Raw genomic sequence first — 17,022 nt, 5'->3', positions numbered from 1 at the left:
ACCTTACAACAGCCCCTCCTCGAGCTTCAGGCATCCAGTTGTGGCCAGTTGTAACTGAGCGTGTCCAAAAGGAGCTTTCAGATGTCGGGGCCAGCTGGAACAGTTAATCATCGGGGTTAAAATTTCATTGACAGTGGGTTCTGGGTGACTCAGATACCCAACCCTCTGCCTCTTATTTCCCTTTGCTTACAGAATAGTTACTTAGTCACAGGATACTTACGGAGATTATCAGGGTTCCTGAAAAACTGGAGCATGTTGGCAAGGAGCCCTTCCTCCCACGCGGAAAATCCTGCTCATCCTAGGGATTCCTCCGCAGGGAAGCCTGCGTAGCTGCGTGAACAGGCAGCAGCAGACAGGAGCAGAAAGCTGTTTTTCTGAAAGTTTCCCTCCTGAGCTCTGTTGGGAAATCACTTTTTGCCAGCTGAAATGCCAGGAGCTTTGGAGTTTACCGTGATTCCTGATTTGGAACAAAATAATTAAAGTCTGCCTTTTTGTGCTTCATAAAAATACTTCTCCTGAATTGGGTTAAGTTGCTCTGCAATTGGCTGTCACTTGATTCCTGCAGAGACACTTTTTTTTAGCGGACCAGGCAATGGAAAGTGTTTCTCATGAGGCTCATGAAACACTGCGCTTGTTTTTACTGTGAATCACGGGATTATTTTTTTCTTTCCCTATTTGGCTGTTGCTGACCATTGGACAGTTCTCTAGAGTAATTCTTTTTTTAAACTGAGTTTATTAGGGGAAGCAGGCAAACAAGGCTAAGTTAATGTTCAGCTGGAGACAACAGGCACATCTCTAGCTCAGCAGAACTCCTCCTGTGGGGATAAACCAAATATGCTTAGGTAAATAAACAGAAGTAGCTGATGGAGGAAGTCTGGGCACAGCATCACGCGCCTGAGGTTTGTTCTAACTAAAATGTGAACTTCAGTGATGAGATCTTATAGGAGATGCTGCGTGCTCCTAGGTGCTTCTAGGTGATGCCGCAGTTAGGGAGGTCATCCTGGTTTTGTTGCCCGTGGGGGTGGGATGGAAGTACCTGGGCAGTTCTCCTCTGCCCCCTGCCAGAAACGTCCCGCAAAAATGGGGGGTTTGTGCCAATAGGTACGCTGCGTTGTAATACCGCTTTTTAAAGCTTTATTTTTTTATAGTTGATAATCATACTTTTAATGGAGTTCTTGCTAATTGCTAACTCGTATCTGAGAGCTGCCTTTTTAATGAACGCACACTCTTCCCTCTCGCAGGATTGAGTTCCAGAACAAGTTCTACACCGGCACTGGATTCAAGTTTCTCCCTTTCTCCTTCGATACCATCCGTGAGGGGAGGTTTGACGACTAAGGACCCCTCCGCTCGAGCAGTGTTAAACGTCGTGCGTTGTGGCTAGCCCTCTCCCCTGTGTCTGAGTTGCATGTAATCCTCCCATAGCGAAAATAACTTATTGCAGCACCCTCGCGTGTTACCACGGCGTCTCAAAGCCAAGAGCTTGGATGTTCTGGGGTAATGAGTGACACTGGATCAAAGAAACTTTTTGCTCCTTAAGTTTACCGCTGAAGACACTAAGTGCATGAGGTGTCTGGGTTTGGTGTGTACTAGTGTACTGCTCGTGTTGTGAATTCCCTGGCAGGCTTATCAGGGCAGCGTCGGAGAAATGCAGCTGCGGCTGAGTGGGCATACAAGCACGTGGAGAAAAGGCGTAACAACTTCAGCTTGCTGCTTGGGAAGAGCTCTGCTCTTTTTTTTTTTTTTTTTTAAGAGTTTTACATGTGGATCCTATGTGTCTCTGCCTCTGATTAAGCAAATTATGAGCAGTGGGCAGTTGATAAGCCAGGGCGTGTTTGTCCTCCCTCCAGGGCTTCCACATGTGCTGTGTTTTAATCTGACAAAAACAACGTCCCGTCCCGTGCAGGGACTCGGCTCTGAACTCTGGCTGGGGCTTGGGGAGCCGATACGAAGGGGCAGGACAGCCTCAGCTGAGTGCCTGGTGGCTCTCTGCTTGCCCTAGCGCTGGGGAAACACCTTGGCCTTGCAAGAAAGGCTGCTCCTCTCCTCCCCGGAGAAGAGACGCTCCTTTCACTGCGCACCTGCACGCTCGTATCCCGGGCAAAGCCCTGAATCCAGCAGCGCAGGCCCCTTCCACCTCTTGTTCCTGGAGGCAGGGGTGAGAACGGGGCTCGGGCGCGGTGGCCTTGGCTGCCTTGCTGGGGCCAGGGGCGAGACGGAGGAGGGACGAGCTCTGGTGCAAACTGCTGTCTCGGGGACTGACCACCGGCAGGGGAACTTCTTGGGTTTCTTGTTTAAAACCGAAGCCCTGAGGCTGCAGAGTCCTCGAGGCGCATCCAGATAATGCCCACGTAGCCTTGGCATCAGCGGAGGCAGCATTCGCAAAGGTGGCGGTACCGGTGGCCTAGCTGTGGCGTACGCTCGGGGTCTAAGGAGCCCTCGAAGGGAGAACAGAGGCTGAGTCTTGCCAAGACGGTCCCACGGCAGCAGAGTCTCGGTGGTATTTCCCCATGGTGGCTGTTGCTTTTTCTCCTGTGCAAAACGTGAATGATTTCTTGCCCTCAACTCGACGTTGCTGTAGGAGCAGTGGGGTGTGTGTGTTAGTGCTGTGTGTAGCTGTCGTGTTTAGTTGTCACGGTGGATCTGAAGCATTTGTGTGTGAACAGAATAGAATGATAACGCGAATCATTGTAACCTGGAAGCAAAGAGGCAATGCCGCGCAGCGCAGGGCTCTTAAAATTGCGTGAGCAAGGTGCGTGTGCGCTGCAAGGGTGCGTGCACGGAGCAGGGGGAGCCTCGTGCCGCGCGTGGGCGGCTCCTGGGTAATCGCTGTGTTTACGGGCGCACCTGGCTGTATGTTTACAATGGCGTTTGCAGAACGAAAGACAAAAAAATCAAAACTTGTTTGCAGGTGGAGCAGCGGCACAGCCCCGCTGCCCCGCTGAAATGCATTGCTGTCACTGTGTGAATTAAACTAACTGCACAACAAGCGGTGCGGCCTCTTTTCTGCCTCGCCGAAGGGTGCTGCCGGCCACCCCCCTGCCCTGTCCCACGCTGGAATCCGCCTGGGCTCCGCTCAGCTTTCCTGCCCTGGGCCCTGGCGCCCTGATGGCCGGCACCACGGGTGAGCCGAGCCGGTTCGTGCAACGGGACTGGTGTGAGCGTGCCTGGCCAAAACGCCTCCGCGTTTATCAAGGCCTGGCTGACATCGTGAGCGAGGGCCGGCCGGGGCCGAGCAGGGGCCGCTCTGTCCCGGAGCCTCCTGCTTGCCCAGATAAACCCATTAACCGAGCGAAACGAGCGGTTGCGCAGGAAGAAAGACTAAGGCTGGGTTCAGGCGGGGTGCTGCGGACGCCCCTTCCCAGGGAGCGGGGCGAGCTCGCTCTGCCTGCCCTGGGCTGCTGCCCGGCGCCCGCAGGGCCCGTGTTTGCTCAGGCCTTTCCTGCAGGCCCGGGGCTGCCTCGCCGGTGTTTTCCGCCGGTGCGGGAGGAGCGGAAGGGAGGGTTCTGGGGGATTTGGCGATGGTGTTCCTGAGGTGGTTGCAGCCCGGTGTTTCCCGTCTCCTGATGTCCTGGGAGGGCGCGGAGCCGGTCTGTGCTGCCCTGCAGCCGGAGGATGCCTGCCCCTGGTCCTCCCGCACCCCGCGGAGGAGGAGACGGGTCCCCCGCTGCCGCCGGGGCCGGCTGCGTCCCGGGGCTGCTCTCCCCTTTCACCCCTTCCCCTGCCCTCCTGCACCGCTCCCGCGCGCAATCACGCGATTTCTGCCCGTTCCCGTGGCCCCGCTTGGCCGCTCTCCGGGGCCGCAGGGGCAGCCCTGGCTGCTGGCGGCGGGGCGGGAGCCCCGGTCCCCCTGCGGCGGGGCGGGAGCCCCCGGTCCCCCTGCGGCGGGGCGGGAGCCCCGGCCCCGCTCCGAGCTCGCCCTTCCCTCTGCCCCCCGGCCGTGGCACGGCTGCCGCTCGCAGCCAGGCCCTGCGCTGGGAAGCGCCCACGCAGCGCTGCTGCAGCCGGGCGAGCGCCCGCGCCCCCGGCAGCTCCGGGCCCCGCCGCGCCGCGGGGCCTCTCCCAGCTGCCTCCGGTCGCCGGTTCCCCGGCCGGGGCCCCGCTGGCACCCAGCCCGCCTGCCCCGTGCCCCACCGCCGCGGGCAGCGCGGGGCCCTGCCCGTACCTCTGCCCGCGCCAGGCAGGGCAGCGCGGGGCCCTGCCTGCCGGCAGCGGGGCCGGGGTTCCCTCGGGGGTCTGCGCCCACCCGCCTCCGCCGGCAGCACGGGCCGGGCCCCTCGGGGCCGGAGCCCCCCCCCCTGCCCGCGCCCCGGGGCTTGGGCCGGCTCCCGGGGGGCAGCCGGGGGCTCCCCCCGCCTCGGGGCACCGGCGGCGGCCCCGCTGCCCGGTCTCGCAGCGCCCTCTTGGGGCGGAGCGGCGGGGACCGGCGGGGCCGGGCCGGCCCCGGTGGGCGCAGCCCCGGCAGCGGCCGGGCGGCCCCGGAGCGGGTCTCGGTCGGTCCCGGGAGCCCGGAGCCGGGCAGCGCCGCTCCCCCGGGCCGGCGGCTGCTCGGGGACCGCCGCGGCCCGGGCCGCCCCGCGGGCGGAAAACGCGATGGGAAAACAGCCCGGAGCCTCCGGTGCCAGCCCCGGGCGGGCGGCCCCGGCGGCTCCTGCTCCCCGCGGGGGTCCCGCTGCCCCGCGCAGGAGCTGCAGCCCCGGCCCCCGGGTGGGGACGGGGCCGCAGCGGCCCCGGGGCACGGGCAGCGCCGGCCTCCAGCCCCTGCCCGCCCGGGCTGCCAGGCCCAGCCCGGTGCCGGTACAGCCCCGCGCCCCGTCCCCTCCGCTGCGGGTGGCGGGCGGGCGGGCGGGCGGGCGGGCCGGGACCCGCCCGCGGAATCGGCCCCGCTCCCGCTCCCGCTCCCGGTACCGGCTCGGTCCCGCCCACCGCCGGTGGCGCCCCGGCCGGCCCCGCCCAGCGCCGGCCCCCACCGGCGGAGCGCGGCGGCGCTGGCGCAGGGAGCGGCGATGGCGGCGGGGCCGGGGCCGCGGCTGGGACTGGCGCTGCTGCTGCCGCTGCTGCCGCTGCTGCCGCTGCTGCCGCTGCCGGCGGCGGCGCGGGCGGGCGCGGGGGACGCGCGGCAGGAGGCGGCGGTGCGGGCGCTGGCGCGGCGCCTGCTGGGCCCGCGGGCCGCCGCCGTGGCCCTGTCGGTGGAGGCGGCGCTGGCGGCGGGCGGGCCCGACACCTACCAGCTGCGCTCGCCGCCCGGCGCCGCCGTGGCCGTCGCCGTGCGGGCTTCCAGCGGCGTGGCGGCGGCCGCCGGCCTCTACCGCTACCTGCGCGACTTCTGCGGCTGCCACCTCTCCTGGTCCGGGGCGCAGCTCCGCCTGCCCGACCCCTTGCCGCGGCTGCGGGCCGAGATCCGCGCCTCCGCCCCCGGCAGGTAACGGGGCCGCGGGGTGCCCGCCGGGGCCGTCCCGGGCTCCGGGCGCCTCCTTAGCCCGGGACAAGGCGCCCTTAGGGAACGGGACCGGGGCCGGGAACGGAGGGGCCCAGCCCGCAGCCGCCGCCCGCTCCCCCCCAGGTACCGCTACTACCAGAACGCCTGCACCCAGAGCTACTCCTACGCCTGGTGGGACTGGGCGCGCTGGGAGCGGGAGATCGACTGGATGGCGCTCAGCGGCATCAACCTGGCGCCGGCCTTCGTGGGGCAGGAGGTGGCCTGGCAGCGGGTTGAGTATCGGGGCCCGCGGGACCGGGCAGGGCAGCGGGGCGGCCGTGGGCGCCGCTGAGCCTCCGCTGCCCCGCGCAGGTGTACCGCTCCCTGGGGCTGAACCAGTCCGAGATCGATGCGTACTTCACGGGGCCAGCGTTCCTGGCCTGGAACCGGATGGGAAACCTCCACGGCTGGGCAGGGCCACTGCCGCCGGCCTGGCACCTCAAACAGCTTTACCTGCAGGTACCAGGGGCACCGGGGCTGCCCACCCGCCCGCCCGGGGCAGACCCATGCGAGCCCCTGCCCTGGTCCTCCAGGCCGAGAGCGCGCTCACGGAGGCTTGGGGGTCGCCGCTGCCTTCCCCAGGCTGCAGCAGCAGCTGGGGGCCCTGTGCGGGGAGGTGGGGGCTCCTCTCCCCCTGCTCCTTCCCTTCTTCTTTCTCCCAGTACCGGATCGTGGAGAGGATGCGCTCACTGGGGATGATCACGGTGCTGCCGGCCTTCGCGGGCCACGTGCCCCAGGGGGTTCTTCGGTAGGTGCAGCCCCACGCGCCCGCGGGCCCTACGGGGCAGATCGGCCCTGGCTGCAGCTCCCTCCCGGGCACCTCAGCCCCGGGCCCTGCCTGGGGTCCCGGCCCCAGCCGGCGCTGGCTGCACTGGGCGCTCCTGCGGCCAGCGCAGCTCCCGGCCCTCCTGTGCCCATGCCAGCTTCCCCGGGAGGCCGCCCTGTCCCCGCAGGGGCACCCTGGTCCTGTCCTGATCCTGATCCCCATCTCTGCCCTAGGGTCTTCCCGCGCGTGAACGCCACTCGCCTTGGGGGCTGGAGCCACTTCGACTGCACCTACTCGTGTACCTACCTGCTGGACCCGGAGGACCCCATGTTCCAGGTGATCGGGACCCTCTTCCTGAAGGAGCTGATCAAGGAGTTCGGCACAGACCACATCTATAGCGCCGACACCTTCAACGAGATGACCCCCCTCTCCTCTGACCCTGCCTATCTCTCGAGGGTCAGCAACGCCGTTTTCAGGTCGATGACGGGAGGTGGGTCAGCGCGCAGTGCCGGCCTGGCTGCGGGGCACTGGGTGGGGAGAGCCGGGGGCCAAGGGGCTGGGGGGAAGCGGCTGTTGGTGCCAGACCTTCAAAGCGCCCTCTAAGAGGGGCGGTTGGTGGCCCCGCGGCCTCGCGGGACACCCGCTGTGCCGGGACTGCGGCGGCCGCGCCGGTGGGGCCTGCCCAGAGGGGAGCCTCACCCCACGCACCTCTGTCCCCAGCCGACCCCGAGGCGCTGTGGCTGATGCAGGGCTGGCTCTTCCAGCACCAGCCGGACTTCTGGCAGCCGGCGCAGGTGCGGGCCCTGCTGCGTGGCGTGCCCCTCGGTAGGATGATTGTTCTCGACCTCTTTGCCGAGTCCAAGCCCGTCTACCAGTGGACGGAGTCCTTCTACGGGCAGCCCTTCATCTGGTGCATGCTGCACAACTTCGGGGGCAATCACGGCCTCTTTGGCACGGTGGAGGCCATCAACCACGGCCCCTTCGCGGCTCGCAGCTTCCCCAACTCCACCATGGTGGGCACCGGGCTGGTGCCCGAGGGCATCGAGCAGAACGACATGGTGTACGAGCTGATGAACGAGCTGGGCTGGCGTCACGAGCCCCTCGACCTCCCCAGCTGGGTGACCCGCTACGCTGAGCGCCGCTACGGCGCCCCAAATGCCGCTGCAGCCAGCGCCTGGCGTCTGCTCCTCCGCAGCGTGTACAACTGCACCGGAGTCTGCGTCAACCACAACCGCAGCCCGCTGGTGCGCCGGCCCTCCCTGCGCATGGACACGGAGCTGTGGTACAACGCCAGCGACGTGTACGAGGCCTGGCGCCTGCTGCTGAGTGCCGGCGCGGAGCTGGGCTCCAGCCCCACCTTCCGCTACGACCTGGTGGACGTGACGCGGCAGGCGGCTCAGCAGCTGGTGAGCGACTACTACCTGAGCATCCGCCGGGCCTTCCAGAGCCACGCGCTGCCGGAGCTGCTGACGGCCGGTGGCGTGCTGGTCTACGACCTGCTGCCGGAGCTGGACAGCCTCCTCTCCAGCCACAGCCTCTTCCTGCTGGGCCGCTGGCTGGAGAGCGCCCGCGCCGTGGCCACCAGTGACCGGGAGGCCGAGCAGTACGAGCTGAACGCCCGGAACCAGGTGACGCTCTGGGGGCCCAGCGGGAACATCCTGGACTACGCCAACAAGCAGCTGGGGGGGCTGGTGCTGGACTACTACAGCGTGCGCTGGAGCCTCTTTGTCTCTGCCCTGGTGGAGAGCCTCAACTCGGGCACCCCCTTCCACCAGGACCAGTTCAACCAGGCTGTCTTCCAGGTGGAGAGAGGCTTCATCTACAACAAGAAGCGCTACCCGGCCGTGCCGGCTGGGGACACGCTGGAGATCTCCAGGAAGCTGTTCCTCAAATACTACCCCAGCGCCCTGCGGCGCAGCCGGGCTGGGGCGGCGTGACTTTGGCCGTGCCTCTGGAGCCTCCCGCGGGAGGGAGGGCAGAGACCCCACGCCCTCCCGCCTCCAGGCTCCCGCAGCTCCGCTGCATCCCGGCAATGCTGGAACGAAAGCGCAGAACCCCGGTGGCCCCCGGCCAGCCTGGACCTGCCGTTTCCCCGGTGTGGGCAGGACGCACCCCGAGCAGGGCTGGCAGCCAGATGCGGGACAGGATCTGCCCCAGGGACCCATCCTGCGCCGTGCTCTGTGCTCAGCCCTGCCAGCCCTGCCTGGCTGCCCTGAGCCTGGCCCCGGGAAAGCTGGGCTGCCCCAGGCGTGAGCCCGGAGGCGAGGGCCCAGGGGAAGGGCTCTGCTGCTCCAGCACTTCCAGCTGGAAGCTCAGTGGGAGCTGGGACTGTGCAGAGGGACAGAGGGACAGGGCACGCACGTCCCTGCCGCGGGGCCCTGGCTGGCTGGCGGGGATGGCAGAGAAGCAGCCAGGGAGGTGGCTGCTGCACGGCCCTGGCCACGCGTGGTGCCTTTTGTATCAAAAGAGGCTTTGCGGATGTTTCTGTGGCGATGCTGAGGCCGCGCTCCCTGGGACAGGGTTTTCTGGGCCTTCCCCCGGCAGCCGGGGCTCAGGCAGAGCCCGGCCGCGGTGCTGCCAGCCTGCGGAGCAATTAAAGGCCTGGCTGCTGAGCGCTCCTTTCTCCCGTGTGTGTTCGTCTCCTCTCCCCAGCGCTGGGCTTGTCTGAAACGGGGGGCAGGGGAGCGGTGCTCGGCCCCCGAGCCCGCATATCAGGGAAAACGCGCTGCCAGGTGCGTGCCGGCAGCCGGGTGCCTGGCACGGCACAGCACGGCACGGCATAGTGGGGGCTGGCCCTGGCTGGTGCCGACCCCCGGGGCTGTGGCTCCCCTCCTGCCCCGGACCCTCCTCCCGCGGGGGGGTCCCGGCTCGGCGGGGCCTTTATCGCAGCAGCTGTGTGAGCATCAAGGCACAGGGAGCCCCGAGCACGGGCAGGGCGGCGGGCGGAGGGGCCTTGAGATAAGGCGGCAGACACAACACGGCGGGGGGCGGGGGGACCCCCCTCCCAGCCCTTTTAAACGGCGCGGCCACCTCGGCCGGCACCGCCTGACCATGGAGAAAACCACGGTGCTGATCACGGGCTGCTCCTCGGGCATCGGCCTGGGGCTGGCCGCTCGCCTGGCGGCCGATGCCGCTCGCAGGTTCAAAGGTAAAGAGGTGACGCTGCGCCGGGGGGGCCGCACCCCCGGGGGTCTCCCGAGCCAGGCCAGGCAGCACCTTGCCGAGGACGGCCGGTGACCAGGGCTGGGGCCAGCACCGGCCGGGCAGCTCGCGGCACCGCTGCCTGCAGCCGCGCTCTCTCCTCCAGTGTACGCCACCATGCGCGACCTGGCCAAGGGTGAGCGGCTGCTGGAGCGCCTGGGGGGCTGCTGCCCTGACACGCTGGAGCTCCTGCAGCTCGACGTCACCGACCCGCGCTCGCTGGCGGCCGCAGTGCAGCGAGTGCAGGGGCAGCGGCTGGACGTGCTGGGTACGGCTCTTCCCAGTGCCCCTACCGTCCCCGGGGTGGCTGGGGGACCTCTCTGGGGTCGCCGACCCTCCCTGGGGCACCGGGAGCAGATGCCAAATCATGGGAGGTGCCGGCAGTCCCGGGGCTGGGCTGGGAGGTGTTCAGCAGGGCAGGGGTGCAGGAGCTGGGTTCGGAGGTGCCGGGGGTCACTGCACCATCATCAAGGAAGGGCCCCCATGTTCCTGTCTTCTGGCACCTCCACGGCGCTGGGGAGCGGGCGGGGGGGTGCAGGGCCCAGCTCACCAGCACCCTGCCTGGCAGTCTGCAACGCGGGGGTGGGACTGATGGGCCCCCTGGAGACCTGCTCCGACCAAGCCATGAAGAGCGTCTTCGACGTGAACTTCTTCGGGGCTGTCCGCACCATCCAGGCCTTCCTGCCCGCCATGAAGCGCCGCAGGGCCGGGCGGATCATCGTCTCCAGCAGCATCGGGGGGCTGCAAGGTGGGACCTGGCCCTGCTGCGGCGGGACCCCGGCACCCTGCGGCACGAGGAGCCGCGGGGAAGGGACCCGGCGCTCAGGGTGCGGCTCTGCCCCAGGGCTGCCCTTCAACTCCGTGTACTGCGCCAGCAAGTTTGCGGTGGAGGGGCTGTGCGAGAGCCTGGCCATCGTCCTGCAGCCCTTCAACATCCAGTGAGTCCCGGCAGCGCCGCGGGGGCTGCGCGCCGGTTCCCCAGGCGCCGGGATGGAGGGATGCCGGGACGGAGGGTACGGCGGCGGCTCACGCGCCCGGCTCAGAGCTGCCGCCCCGCTCCTTCCCGCAGCCTGACGCTGGTGGAGTGCGGACCCGTCAACACCAGCTTCCTGGCCAACCTGCAGCGCCCGGACCCCGAGGGCAGCGAGCTGCAGGGCCTGGACGCCGAGACGCGGGGCCTCTACCGCCGGTACCTGCGGCACTGCCAGAGCCTCTTCCGCGACACGGCCCAGGAGGTGGAGGAGGTCCTGCAGGTCAGTCCCGGCGGGGTGGGCGCGAAGGGGCCCCCAGGGCCCTGCGGCTGTGCCGGGGCCGGCTCTGACCCCCCGGCGGTGCCAGGTGTTCCTGGAGGCCATCGGCAGCCCCTGCCCGCCCCTGCGCCGCCTCACCACCCCGCTCTTCGCCCCGCTCTCGCGCCTGCGGCTGGCCGGCCCCGACGGCTCGGCCTACGTCCGCGCCATGCACGACTTCGTCTTCGGCCGCGGCGGGGCCCGGCCCTGAGCGGAGCCCGGCCCCGAGCGGGGCCCCGTCCCGAGCGGCGCCCGTCCCGCCCTGTCGCCAATAAAGCCCTTTGCAGCCGCCCGGCTCCCGGCTCCCTCCCTCTCGCCGCGGCCGCTGGCCGAGCCGCCCCGCCCGGGGGCTCCCCCTGCCCCCGCTCCGGCGTCCCCGGGCGCCGGCGCCCGGCGGGGACCGCGAAGGGGCCGTGCCCGCTGCCGCGGGCGGGGGCCGGGTCCGTCCGTCCCCTCCCTCCGCGGGCGGAGCCCGGTCGCGCCGCTCGCCCCGCACCGGGGCGCCCGCCCGCCCTCCGCCGCTGCCGGGCACCGGCCGGGCTCCCCCGCAGGCCGTTCCGGGGCGGCGGCGGCGGCGGCGGCGGCTTCCGGCGGGGCCATGCCGCCCTTCGGCTCGGGGCTGCTGGTGCTGACGGCGCCGCTGGGCGCGCTGCCCCGGCGGGCGGCGGCGGCGCTGGCGGCGGCGGCGGGGGTGGTGGCGGGGCCGCTGTACGTGCACCTGCAGCCGGGGCTGCGCCTGGCCGCCCCCGCCCCGCGCCCCGCCGCGCCGCCCGTCTGCCCCGCGCTGCTGCGGGCCCTGGCCGCGCTCTACGCGGCGGCGGCGGCGCAGCGGGGCCTGGACCTGCGCGTCCTGCTGGGCCCCGGCCACCGCCTGGCCCGGCCGCCCCGCGTCCTGCTGGCCGCCGCCGCCGAGGCGCCGGGGCCGCCGGGGCCGGTGGAGCTCGGCCTGCAGCACCTGGCCGCCGCCGCCTACGGCTGCCCGCCGCGGCTGCCCGCCCTGCTGCTGGGCGGCCCCGCGGGCGCCGGGGGGGCCCCCGAGGAGGAGCCCGAGGACCCCGACGCGGCGCTTCCCGACTTCTCGGACGTGGCGGTCGGCGGCACCTTCGACCGCCTGCACGGCGCCCACCGCTTCCTGCTCAGCGCCTGCTGCCTCCTGGCCCGGCACCGGCTCCTGGCCGGGGTGGCCGACGGCGACCTGCTCCGCCGTGAGTCCCGGGGCGGCCGGCACCGTGCTGCGGTGGGGGGGGTGGCCCTGCTGCCGGTGCGGGGCCGGGGGGGCGGCCGGTGCCGAGCGGGACGGGGCGGTCAGAGGGGTCAGTGCCGCGGCCGGGGGCCCCGTGGGGCGCGGGGTCCCGGCACCCGAAGCGCCTGGGCGGTGCTGTGCGGGCAGGGCGGTGCTGTGCGGGCAGGGCGACGGTGGGGACCCGGCGTCCCATCCGCGCCAGCGATCGTGGCATGGGGGCGCGGAGCTGAGGGCGCAGCGGGGGCGAGGGGAGCCGGAGGAGGCAGCCTCCCGAAGTCGCGGACAGGTTTTGCGTCCGTCTCCCGGTCCTGCTTTTCCGTCGCTCTCCGTTGCCACTCCGGGAGCTGCTCGTTGTTAAATGGACGATCTCTTGCTTCTCCACCCTCCCGGTGCCTGGCAGACAAGGTCCTGATGGAGCTGATCGAGCCGTACGAGCTGCGAGCGGCGAAGCTGCGCGAGTTCCTGGAGGACGTGAAGCCCTCACTGCGTTACGACATCGTGCCTCTGGTCGACCCCTATGGCCCCTCGGTGACGGACCCCGACCTGCAGTGCCTGGTGGTCAGCGAGGAGACCCGCAGGGGAGGGGAGGCCGTGAACAAGAAGAGACTTGAAAACGTAATGCCTGCGCAGGAACCCCGTGGGCTGCCCCCTCCTGCCCTCTCGCCCATGCCTGCTGCTGCCCGTGGGCAAATCGGGCCTCGGTGAGCAGCCGCGGCTGGCCGGTGCCCCAGCGTGCCGTGGCCTGGGCTCAAGGGCAGGATGCCAGCGCACACGTCTGCCGGCACCCCACAGATGGGTGCTTTGCGCCGAGCTGCCCCCGGCCGCGTGCGCCCCAAGGGTGGTGCAGCAGCCCCGCAGAGGGTCGGGGTCAGACGGGCAGCTCCATGGGCTCCCTTCCCCTCTTGGCTGCTGGGAACGTGCCCCTCGCGGGGACGGAGCTGCCCCACGGGGAGGCTGGGCGCGGCTGCTGCTTCGTTTGGGCCTTGACCTCCTGCTCAGCCCCCTTCCCTCTGCTGCGTCCCCGCGGCTGCTGGGGCTGACGGCCCTCGGGGCTCTCTTCTCTCGGCAGGGGCTCCCTGAGCTGGCTCTCTACGAGATCCTGTTGATGAAGGACCCTGACCACAGTCAGAACGAGGAGGAGAAGATCAGCTCCTCCAGCCTCCGGCAGAGGCTGCTGGGGACGCTGCTGCGGCCCCCGCGGGTGAGGAGGGGCACTTGGAGAGCCGCGGGCTGCGATGGGAGCAGTGTGCCCAGGAGGAGGGGGACAAGTTTCGGAGGACTGCCTGCCTGCTGCCTGTACTGGCCCCCGGCAGGAGCAGGTCCCTGCTCTGCAGAGCCAGGACCTTTCGTGCCTGTCTCCAGGCTGGGTGGTCGGGATCCTTCTCCCACAGAGCCCGTGTCCTCCGTCTGCTGGCAACGGCTTTCCTTCTTCCCGTAGCAAGACCCTGCCTTGCCTTCGCGCCCGTACGTGATTGGCCTGACTGGAGGAACCGGGAGTGGGAAAACCTCCATCGCCAAACTCCTGGGGCACCTGGGAGCGTTCCTCATCGACGCTGACAAGCTGGGCCACGCCGTCTATGTCCCCGGTGGCCCTGCCTACGAGCAGGTGGTGGCGGCCTTTGGGGCAGGTAGAGCCACCGCAGGCTGCGGGGAAGACTGGGAGGAGGAGGAGGAGGAGGGAGGGGTGTGCCATCATCGCGGCCTCCCAGGGAGCCGTCCTGGCCTGCGCTCCCCTCGCTCCCCGGGGGTTTTGGGCTCCGCGCCACCCAGACGGGGCTCTGTAGCTGGTTCGGTGATGGTTGGGCCCGAGCGGGGCAAACCACTGCTTTCCCCAAGTCTCGCGCACCCCATGGCAGAGCTACTGTAAGCTGGCTGGCGTGGAAGGCTAAGCCGGGCTGCCGTTCGTCTAGGAAAAGCTCTTCCCTGTCCTCTTCTGGAGCAAGGGGAAGAGCTGCCAGGTCAGGTCCTGCAGCTCCTTTCTGGGTCCCTTTGAGAGCCCTGTGCGGAAATCCTCTCGCTCTGGCCGAGGCTTGCCGCAGGGAGGTGAGTTGGATTCATTCCTCCCAAGCCTGTTCTGCTTCTGTCTCGCAGAGATCCTGAATGAAGATGGGATGATTAACAGGAAAGTCCTTGGGGCCAAAGTGTTTGGAAACCAGGTAAGAGCAGCACAGAGACTGTCAATATTTAATCTCGTGAGCAGGGAGCTCTCCATCTGTGCTGAGGCTTTTTATTTTTCAGCCCTTTGAGCTGATGACACCTTCCCGGCTGTCCTTTCTGGCAGTGACGTACGGACAGGGCAGGACACAGAGATCCTGTCTCTGTACCGAGTCAGCAGCCGTGCTGGACGTGCTCCTCTCGCCCCAGCAGCTGCTGCCGCCTCCCTGTCCCCATCCCCGTCCCCTCTGTCCCACGCTTGTCCTTCACCCGGCGCAGAGCAGCAGCCCTGACGTACGCGGAGGCGATGCTCTCTGACCCTTGCGTGGTTTGGGCTTGTACCCAGCGGGGCTTGGTGACGCGGCAGCCGAACCTGACCCTCTGCGCCCGGCTTTGTTGGCTGGGCCGGTGCTCAGCCTTTCGCTCAGGTCCTGCGGGCTGCCCAAGCCTGAAGGCAGCTCGAGGGGTTCCCCCAGCATGGACGGGTCTCCCATGGGTGCTGCTGTGTGTGTGTGTCTTTGCAAAGCACCTCTCGCAGCAGGGACCGAGGTTCTGCTGTGCCTGGCGGGGCAAGGAAAATAATAGGAAAAAGAGCCCCCACCCCATCAGCGGGTGTGGGAGCCTCTGGCCAGCGTGGAAGCTCCCCTTCCCTGCGCTTAGCGAGCGGGCGAGGGGCCGGGTCCCTCCCCCGTGCTTCCGCGGGTTCTGCTGCCACCAGCGATCCCCTTGTTGGCTGCCCAGGGGTTGCGAGGGCAAGTAACCAAATCCCGTCGTGGTCCTTCCTAGGAGCAGCTGAAGAGTCTCACGGACATCGTGTGGCCTGAGATGGCGCGGATGGTCAAGGAGCGGATCGGGGAGGCGGATGCTCAAGGTAACCGGGGCGGCTCCCATCGCGGCACAAAGGTGGGAGTTGGGTGCATGGTCTTGTGCAGCGCACCGCGACCCAGAGCCCCGGCCATCTGCTGCTTTTGGCAGCGCCATGGGTATTTTCCTCGCTCAGACCCCCCTCTTCTCTGCGGGGCAGCTTGCTGGGGATTTTCCCTGGCACGTCTCAGAGCGAGCCCCCCCGCGCACTGGGCCAGGCTTACCTCAAGCTTCCTGCTCTGAAGAAGGGTGGAGGTTGCTTTCTCTTTCCCACGTGATTTCAGGTTCGGTTTTGGGGTAGTGCCCCAGCAGTGAGTGTGGTGTGTGTTCCTTCTGGGAGCAGAATTTTTCCAGCTCTTGGGAGATGCTGTTGGTAGCCTGATAGGCGTGTGGCTGAAGGCAGTGGCTTGCCCTGCCCGGGAGACCTGCCGTCCCAGGTGTGCCCTTTAAGCAAACACAGCCTCTGCCTGCTGCTCTCTTTTCCACGTGAGGTTCTTTGGCTCAGCAGCAAAGCGTCTGTGCTGCCAGTTTGCAGGAAGGCGCGACTCTACGAGCATAAGTGGACTGGCTGGGTTGGACCCCGAGGAGCAGTCGCGCTGCCTCGCGATTGCCAGGTAATGAGGAATGGCCTCGTTCTATAGGAAAGGCCGTGTGCGTGCTGGACGCTGCCGTGCTGCTGGAGGCTGGCTGGCAAGCCATGGTCCATGAGGTGTGGGCGGCCGTCATCCCGGAGGAGGAGGTGGGTGATGCCCCTTGGCCCGGTGCTTGCTGCGAGGGCTGGTTCTCGGCTTCCCCTCCCAGCGCCTGAGTGTCCCCTCGGGTCCTGCCAGGCTGTGAAGCGCATCATGGCCAGGGACGGGCTGAGCGAGGAGGCTGCTCGCAGCCGGCTGCGGAGCCAGATGACCAACAGCCAAAGGGTGGAGCAGGCGCAGGTGGTGCTGTGCACGCTCTGGGAGCCGGATGTCACCCGCAAGCAGGTGAGCCCCGGGCTGGCTGCAGCGCTGGGGTCCGGCTCGGGTGACAAAAGGGGAGGCGGGCGACCGTGACGGGGACCGGAGGGCTCAGTGCTGTGCCTGGGTCACGCGTGGTGTGCCTGGGCATGCTGCTCACTGTCGAGGCTGCCTCTGGGCACGGCCACGAGGGACGAATTCAGGGATGTGAACGCAGCAGGGATGGGACAGGAAGGGTGGGACCCTCGCGTGCCGCTCCTGCCCGTGCCGTGGTGCCGCTCGCCTTGGCCCCGGCTTGGCCGCGGGCTCTGAGGTGCTGCCCCCGTGGGTTCTCTGGCAGGTGGAGAAGGCCTGGGACCTCCTGCAGCAGCGCCTGAGCCGGGAGCGCAGCCTGTGAGGGGGCCGCGCTCCCCTTGACCGACGTGTGCCGACCCCGTGGATCCCACGCGGGGACCCAGGTCCGGGTCCTGGCCTCGTGCGCCGTCAGCGAGCCGGCCGTGTCGCGGAGCAGCGCAGCGCGGGGCTGAGCCCGCCGGCCACGTCCAGCCCCGCGGAGGGGCCGGGGGCGTCCCGCTGGCCCCTGGGGAGTGGGGGGACGCTGCAGCGGCTCCTGGGGCCGAGCCTGCGCCGGTGCCCGGACCTCCCTGCACGAGAGTAAAGCGGCTGCTCCCTCCGTGCGTGTCCGTGTGCTGGTCCTGCCGCCGCGCCCCCAGCCCGGCCTGGCAGGGGCTGAGCCCCCCCGGCCCTGCCCGGCTCCCGCTGCGGGGCATCGCCCCCGGCCCTGGGGGACGCGGGGCTCCGGGGGGTCCCCGACCGCTGCCGGCAGCGGGGCCGCCGCCCCCCAGACGCCCGGGGCCGCCGGGGCCCCGCCCGGTGCCTCCGGGTCCGTCCCGGGGGCGGGGGGGGTGAGGGGGGGCGGAGCGGCCGGTCCCGCCCCCGGTGCCCCCCCCCCCCGTGGTGTCACCGGGAGCACGAGGCCGTCCCGCCCCGGTACCGGCGGGGCAGAGCCGAGCCACGGCCGGGCGCTGCTCGGGGCGCTGCGGGCGGCGGGGCCGTACCGTACCGTGCGGAGCCGGCTC

The 17,022-nt window shown here is 68.9% G+C and overlaps 4 protein-coding genes across 8 annotated transcripts in view; all 4 read left to right on the top strand.

The window, feature by feature from the left end:
• ATP6V0A1 (ATPase H+ transporting V0 subunit a1) overlaps nt 1–2,986 on the top strand; it is a 30,227-nt gene extending 27,241 nt beyond the window's left edge. For all 5 annotated transcript variants that reach the window (XM_087770362.1, XM_087770359.1, XM_087770357.1 and 2 more), the window contains one exon: nt 1,242–2,986. In XM_087770362.1, the coding sequence (XP_087626488.1) occupies nt 1,242–1,335 (94 nt within the window). In that variant the 3' untranslated portion in view covers nt 1,336–2,986. The remainder of the gene's footprint in view (nt 1–1,241) is intronic.
• Nucleotides 2,987–4,966: 1,980 nt separating this feature from the next.
• NAGLU (N-acetyl-alpha-glucosaminidase) lies at nt 4,967–8,865 on the top strand. Its single transcript, XM_087770373.1, has 6 exons — nt 4,967–5,419; nt 5,561–5,708; nt 5,789–5,935; nt 6,139–6,224; nt 6,476–6,732; nt 6,963–8,865. The coding sequence occupies exons 1-6, from the start codon at nt 5,004–5,006 to the stop codon at nt 8,177–8,179; spliced, it is 2,271 nt and encodes a 756-aa protein (XP_087626499.1). The 5' UTR covers nt 4,967–5,003; the 3' UTR covers nt 8,180–8,865.
• Nucleotides 8,853–11,021, top strand: HSD17B1 (hydroxysteroid 17-beta dehydrogenase 1). Its single transcript, XM_087770384.1, has 6 exons — nt 8,853–9,390; nt 9,550–9,711; nt 10,012–10,191; nt 10,288–10,381; nt 10,513–10,696; nt 10,782–11,021. Exons 1-6 carry the CDS (start codon nt 9,294–9,296, stop codon nt 10,941–10,943), a joined length of 879 nt encoding a protein of 292 aa, XP_087626510.1. The 5' UTR covers nt 8,853–9,293; the 3' UTR covers nt 10,944–11,021.
• A 181-nt stretch (nt 11,022–11,202) lies between these two features.
• Nucleotides 11,203–16,616, top strand: COASY (Coenzyme A synthase). The gene is made up of 9 exons (XM_087770374.1): nt 11,203–11,937; nt 12,376–12,590; nt 13,045–13,176; nt 13,414–13,603; nt 14,067–14,131; nt 14,916–15,000; nt 15,635–15,732; nt 15,824–15,970; nt 16,284–16,616. The coding sequence occupies exons 1-9, from the start codon at nt 11,331–11,333 to the stop codon at nt 16,338–16,340; spliced, it is 1,596 nt and encodes a 531-aa protein (XP_087626500.1). The 5' UTR covers nt 11,203–11,330; the 3' UTR covers nt 16,341–16,616.
• The last annotated feature ends 406 nt before the right edge of the window (nt 16,617–17,022 follow it).

This window comes from Nipponia nippon, unplaced genomic scaffold (genome assembly GCF_047370975.1).
Source record: "Nipponia nippon isolate SJK-2023a ecotype South Korea unplaced genomic scaffold, ASM4737097v1 scaffold_32, whole genome shotgun sequence".
Classification (NCBI taxonomy): domain Eukaryota; kingdom Metazoa; phylum Chordata; class Aves; order Pelecaniformes; family Threskiornithidae; genus Nipponia; species Nipponia nippon.
This window is presented reverse-complemented; position numbering and strand designations above follow the sequence as displayed.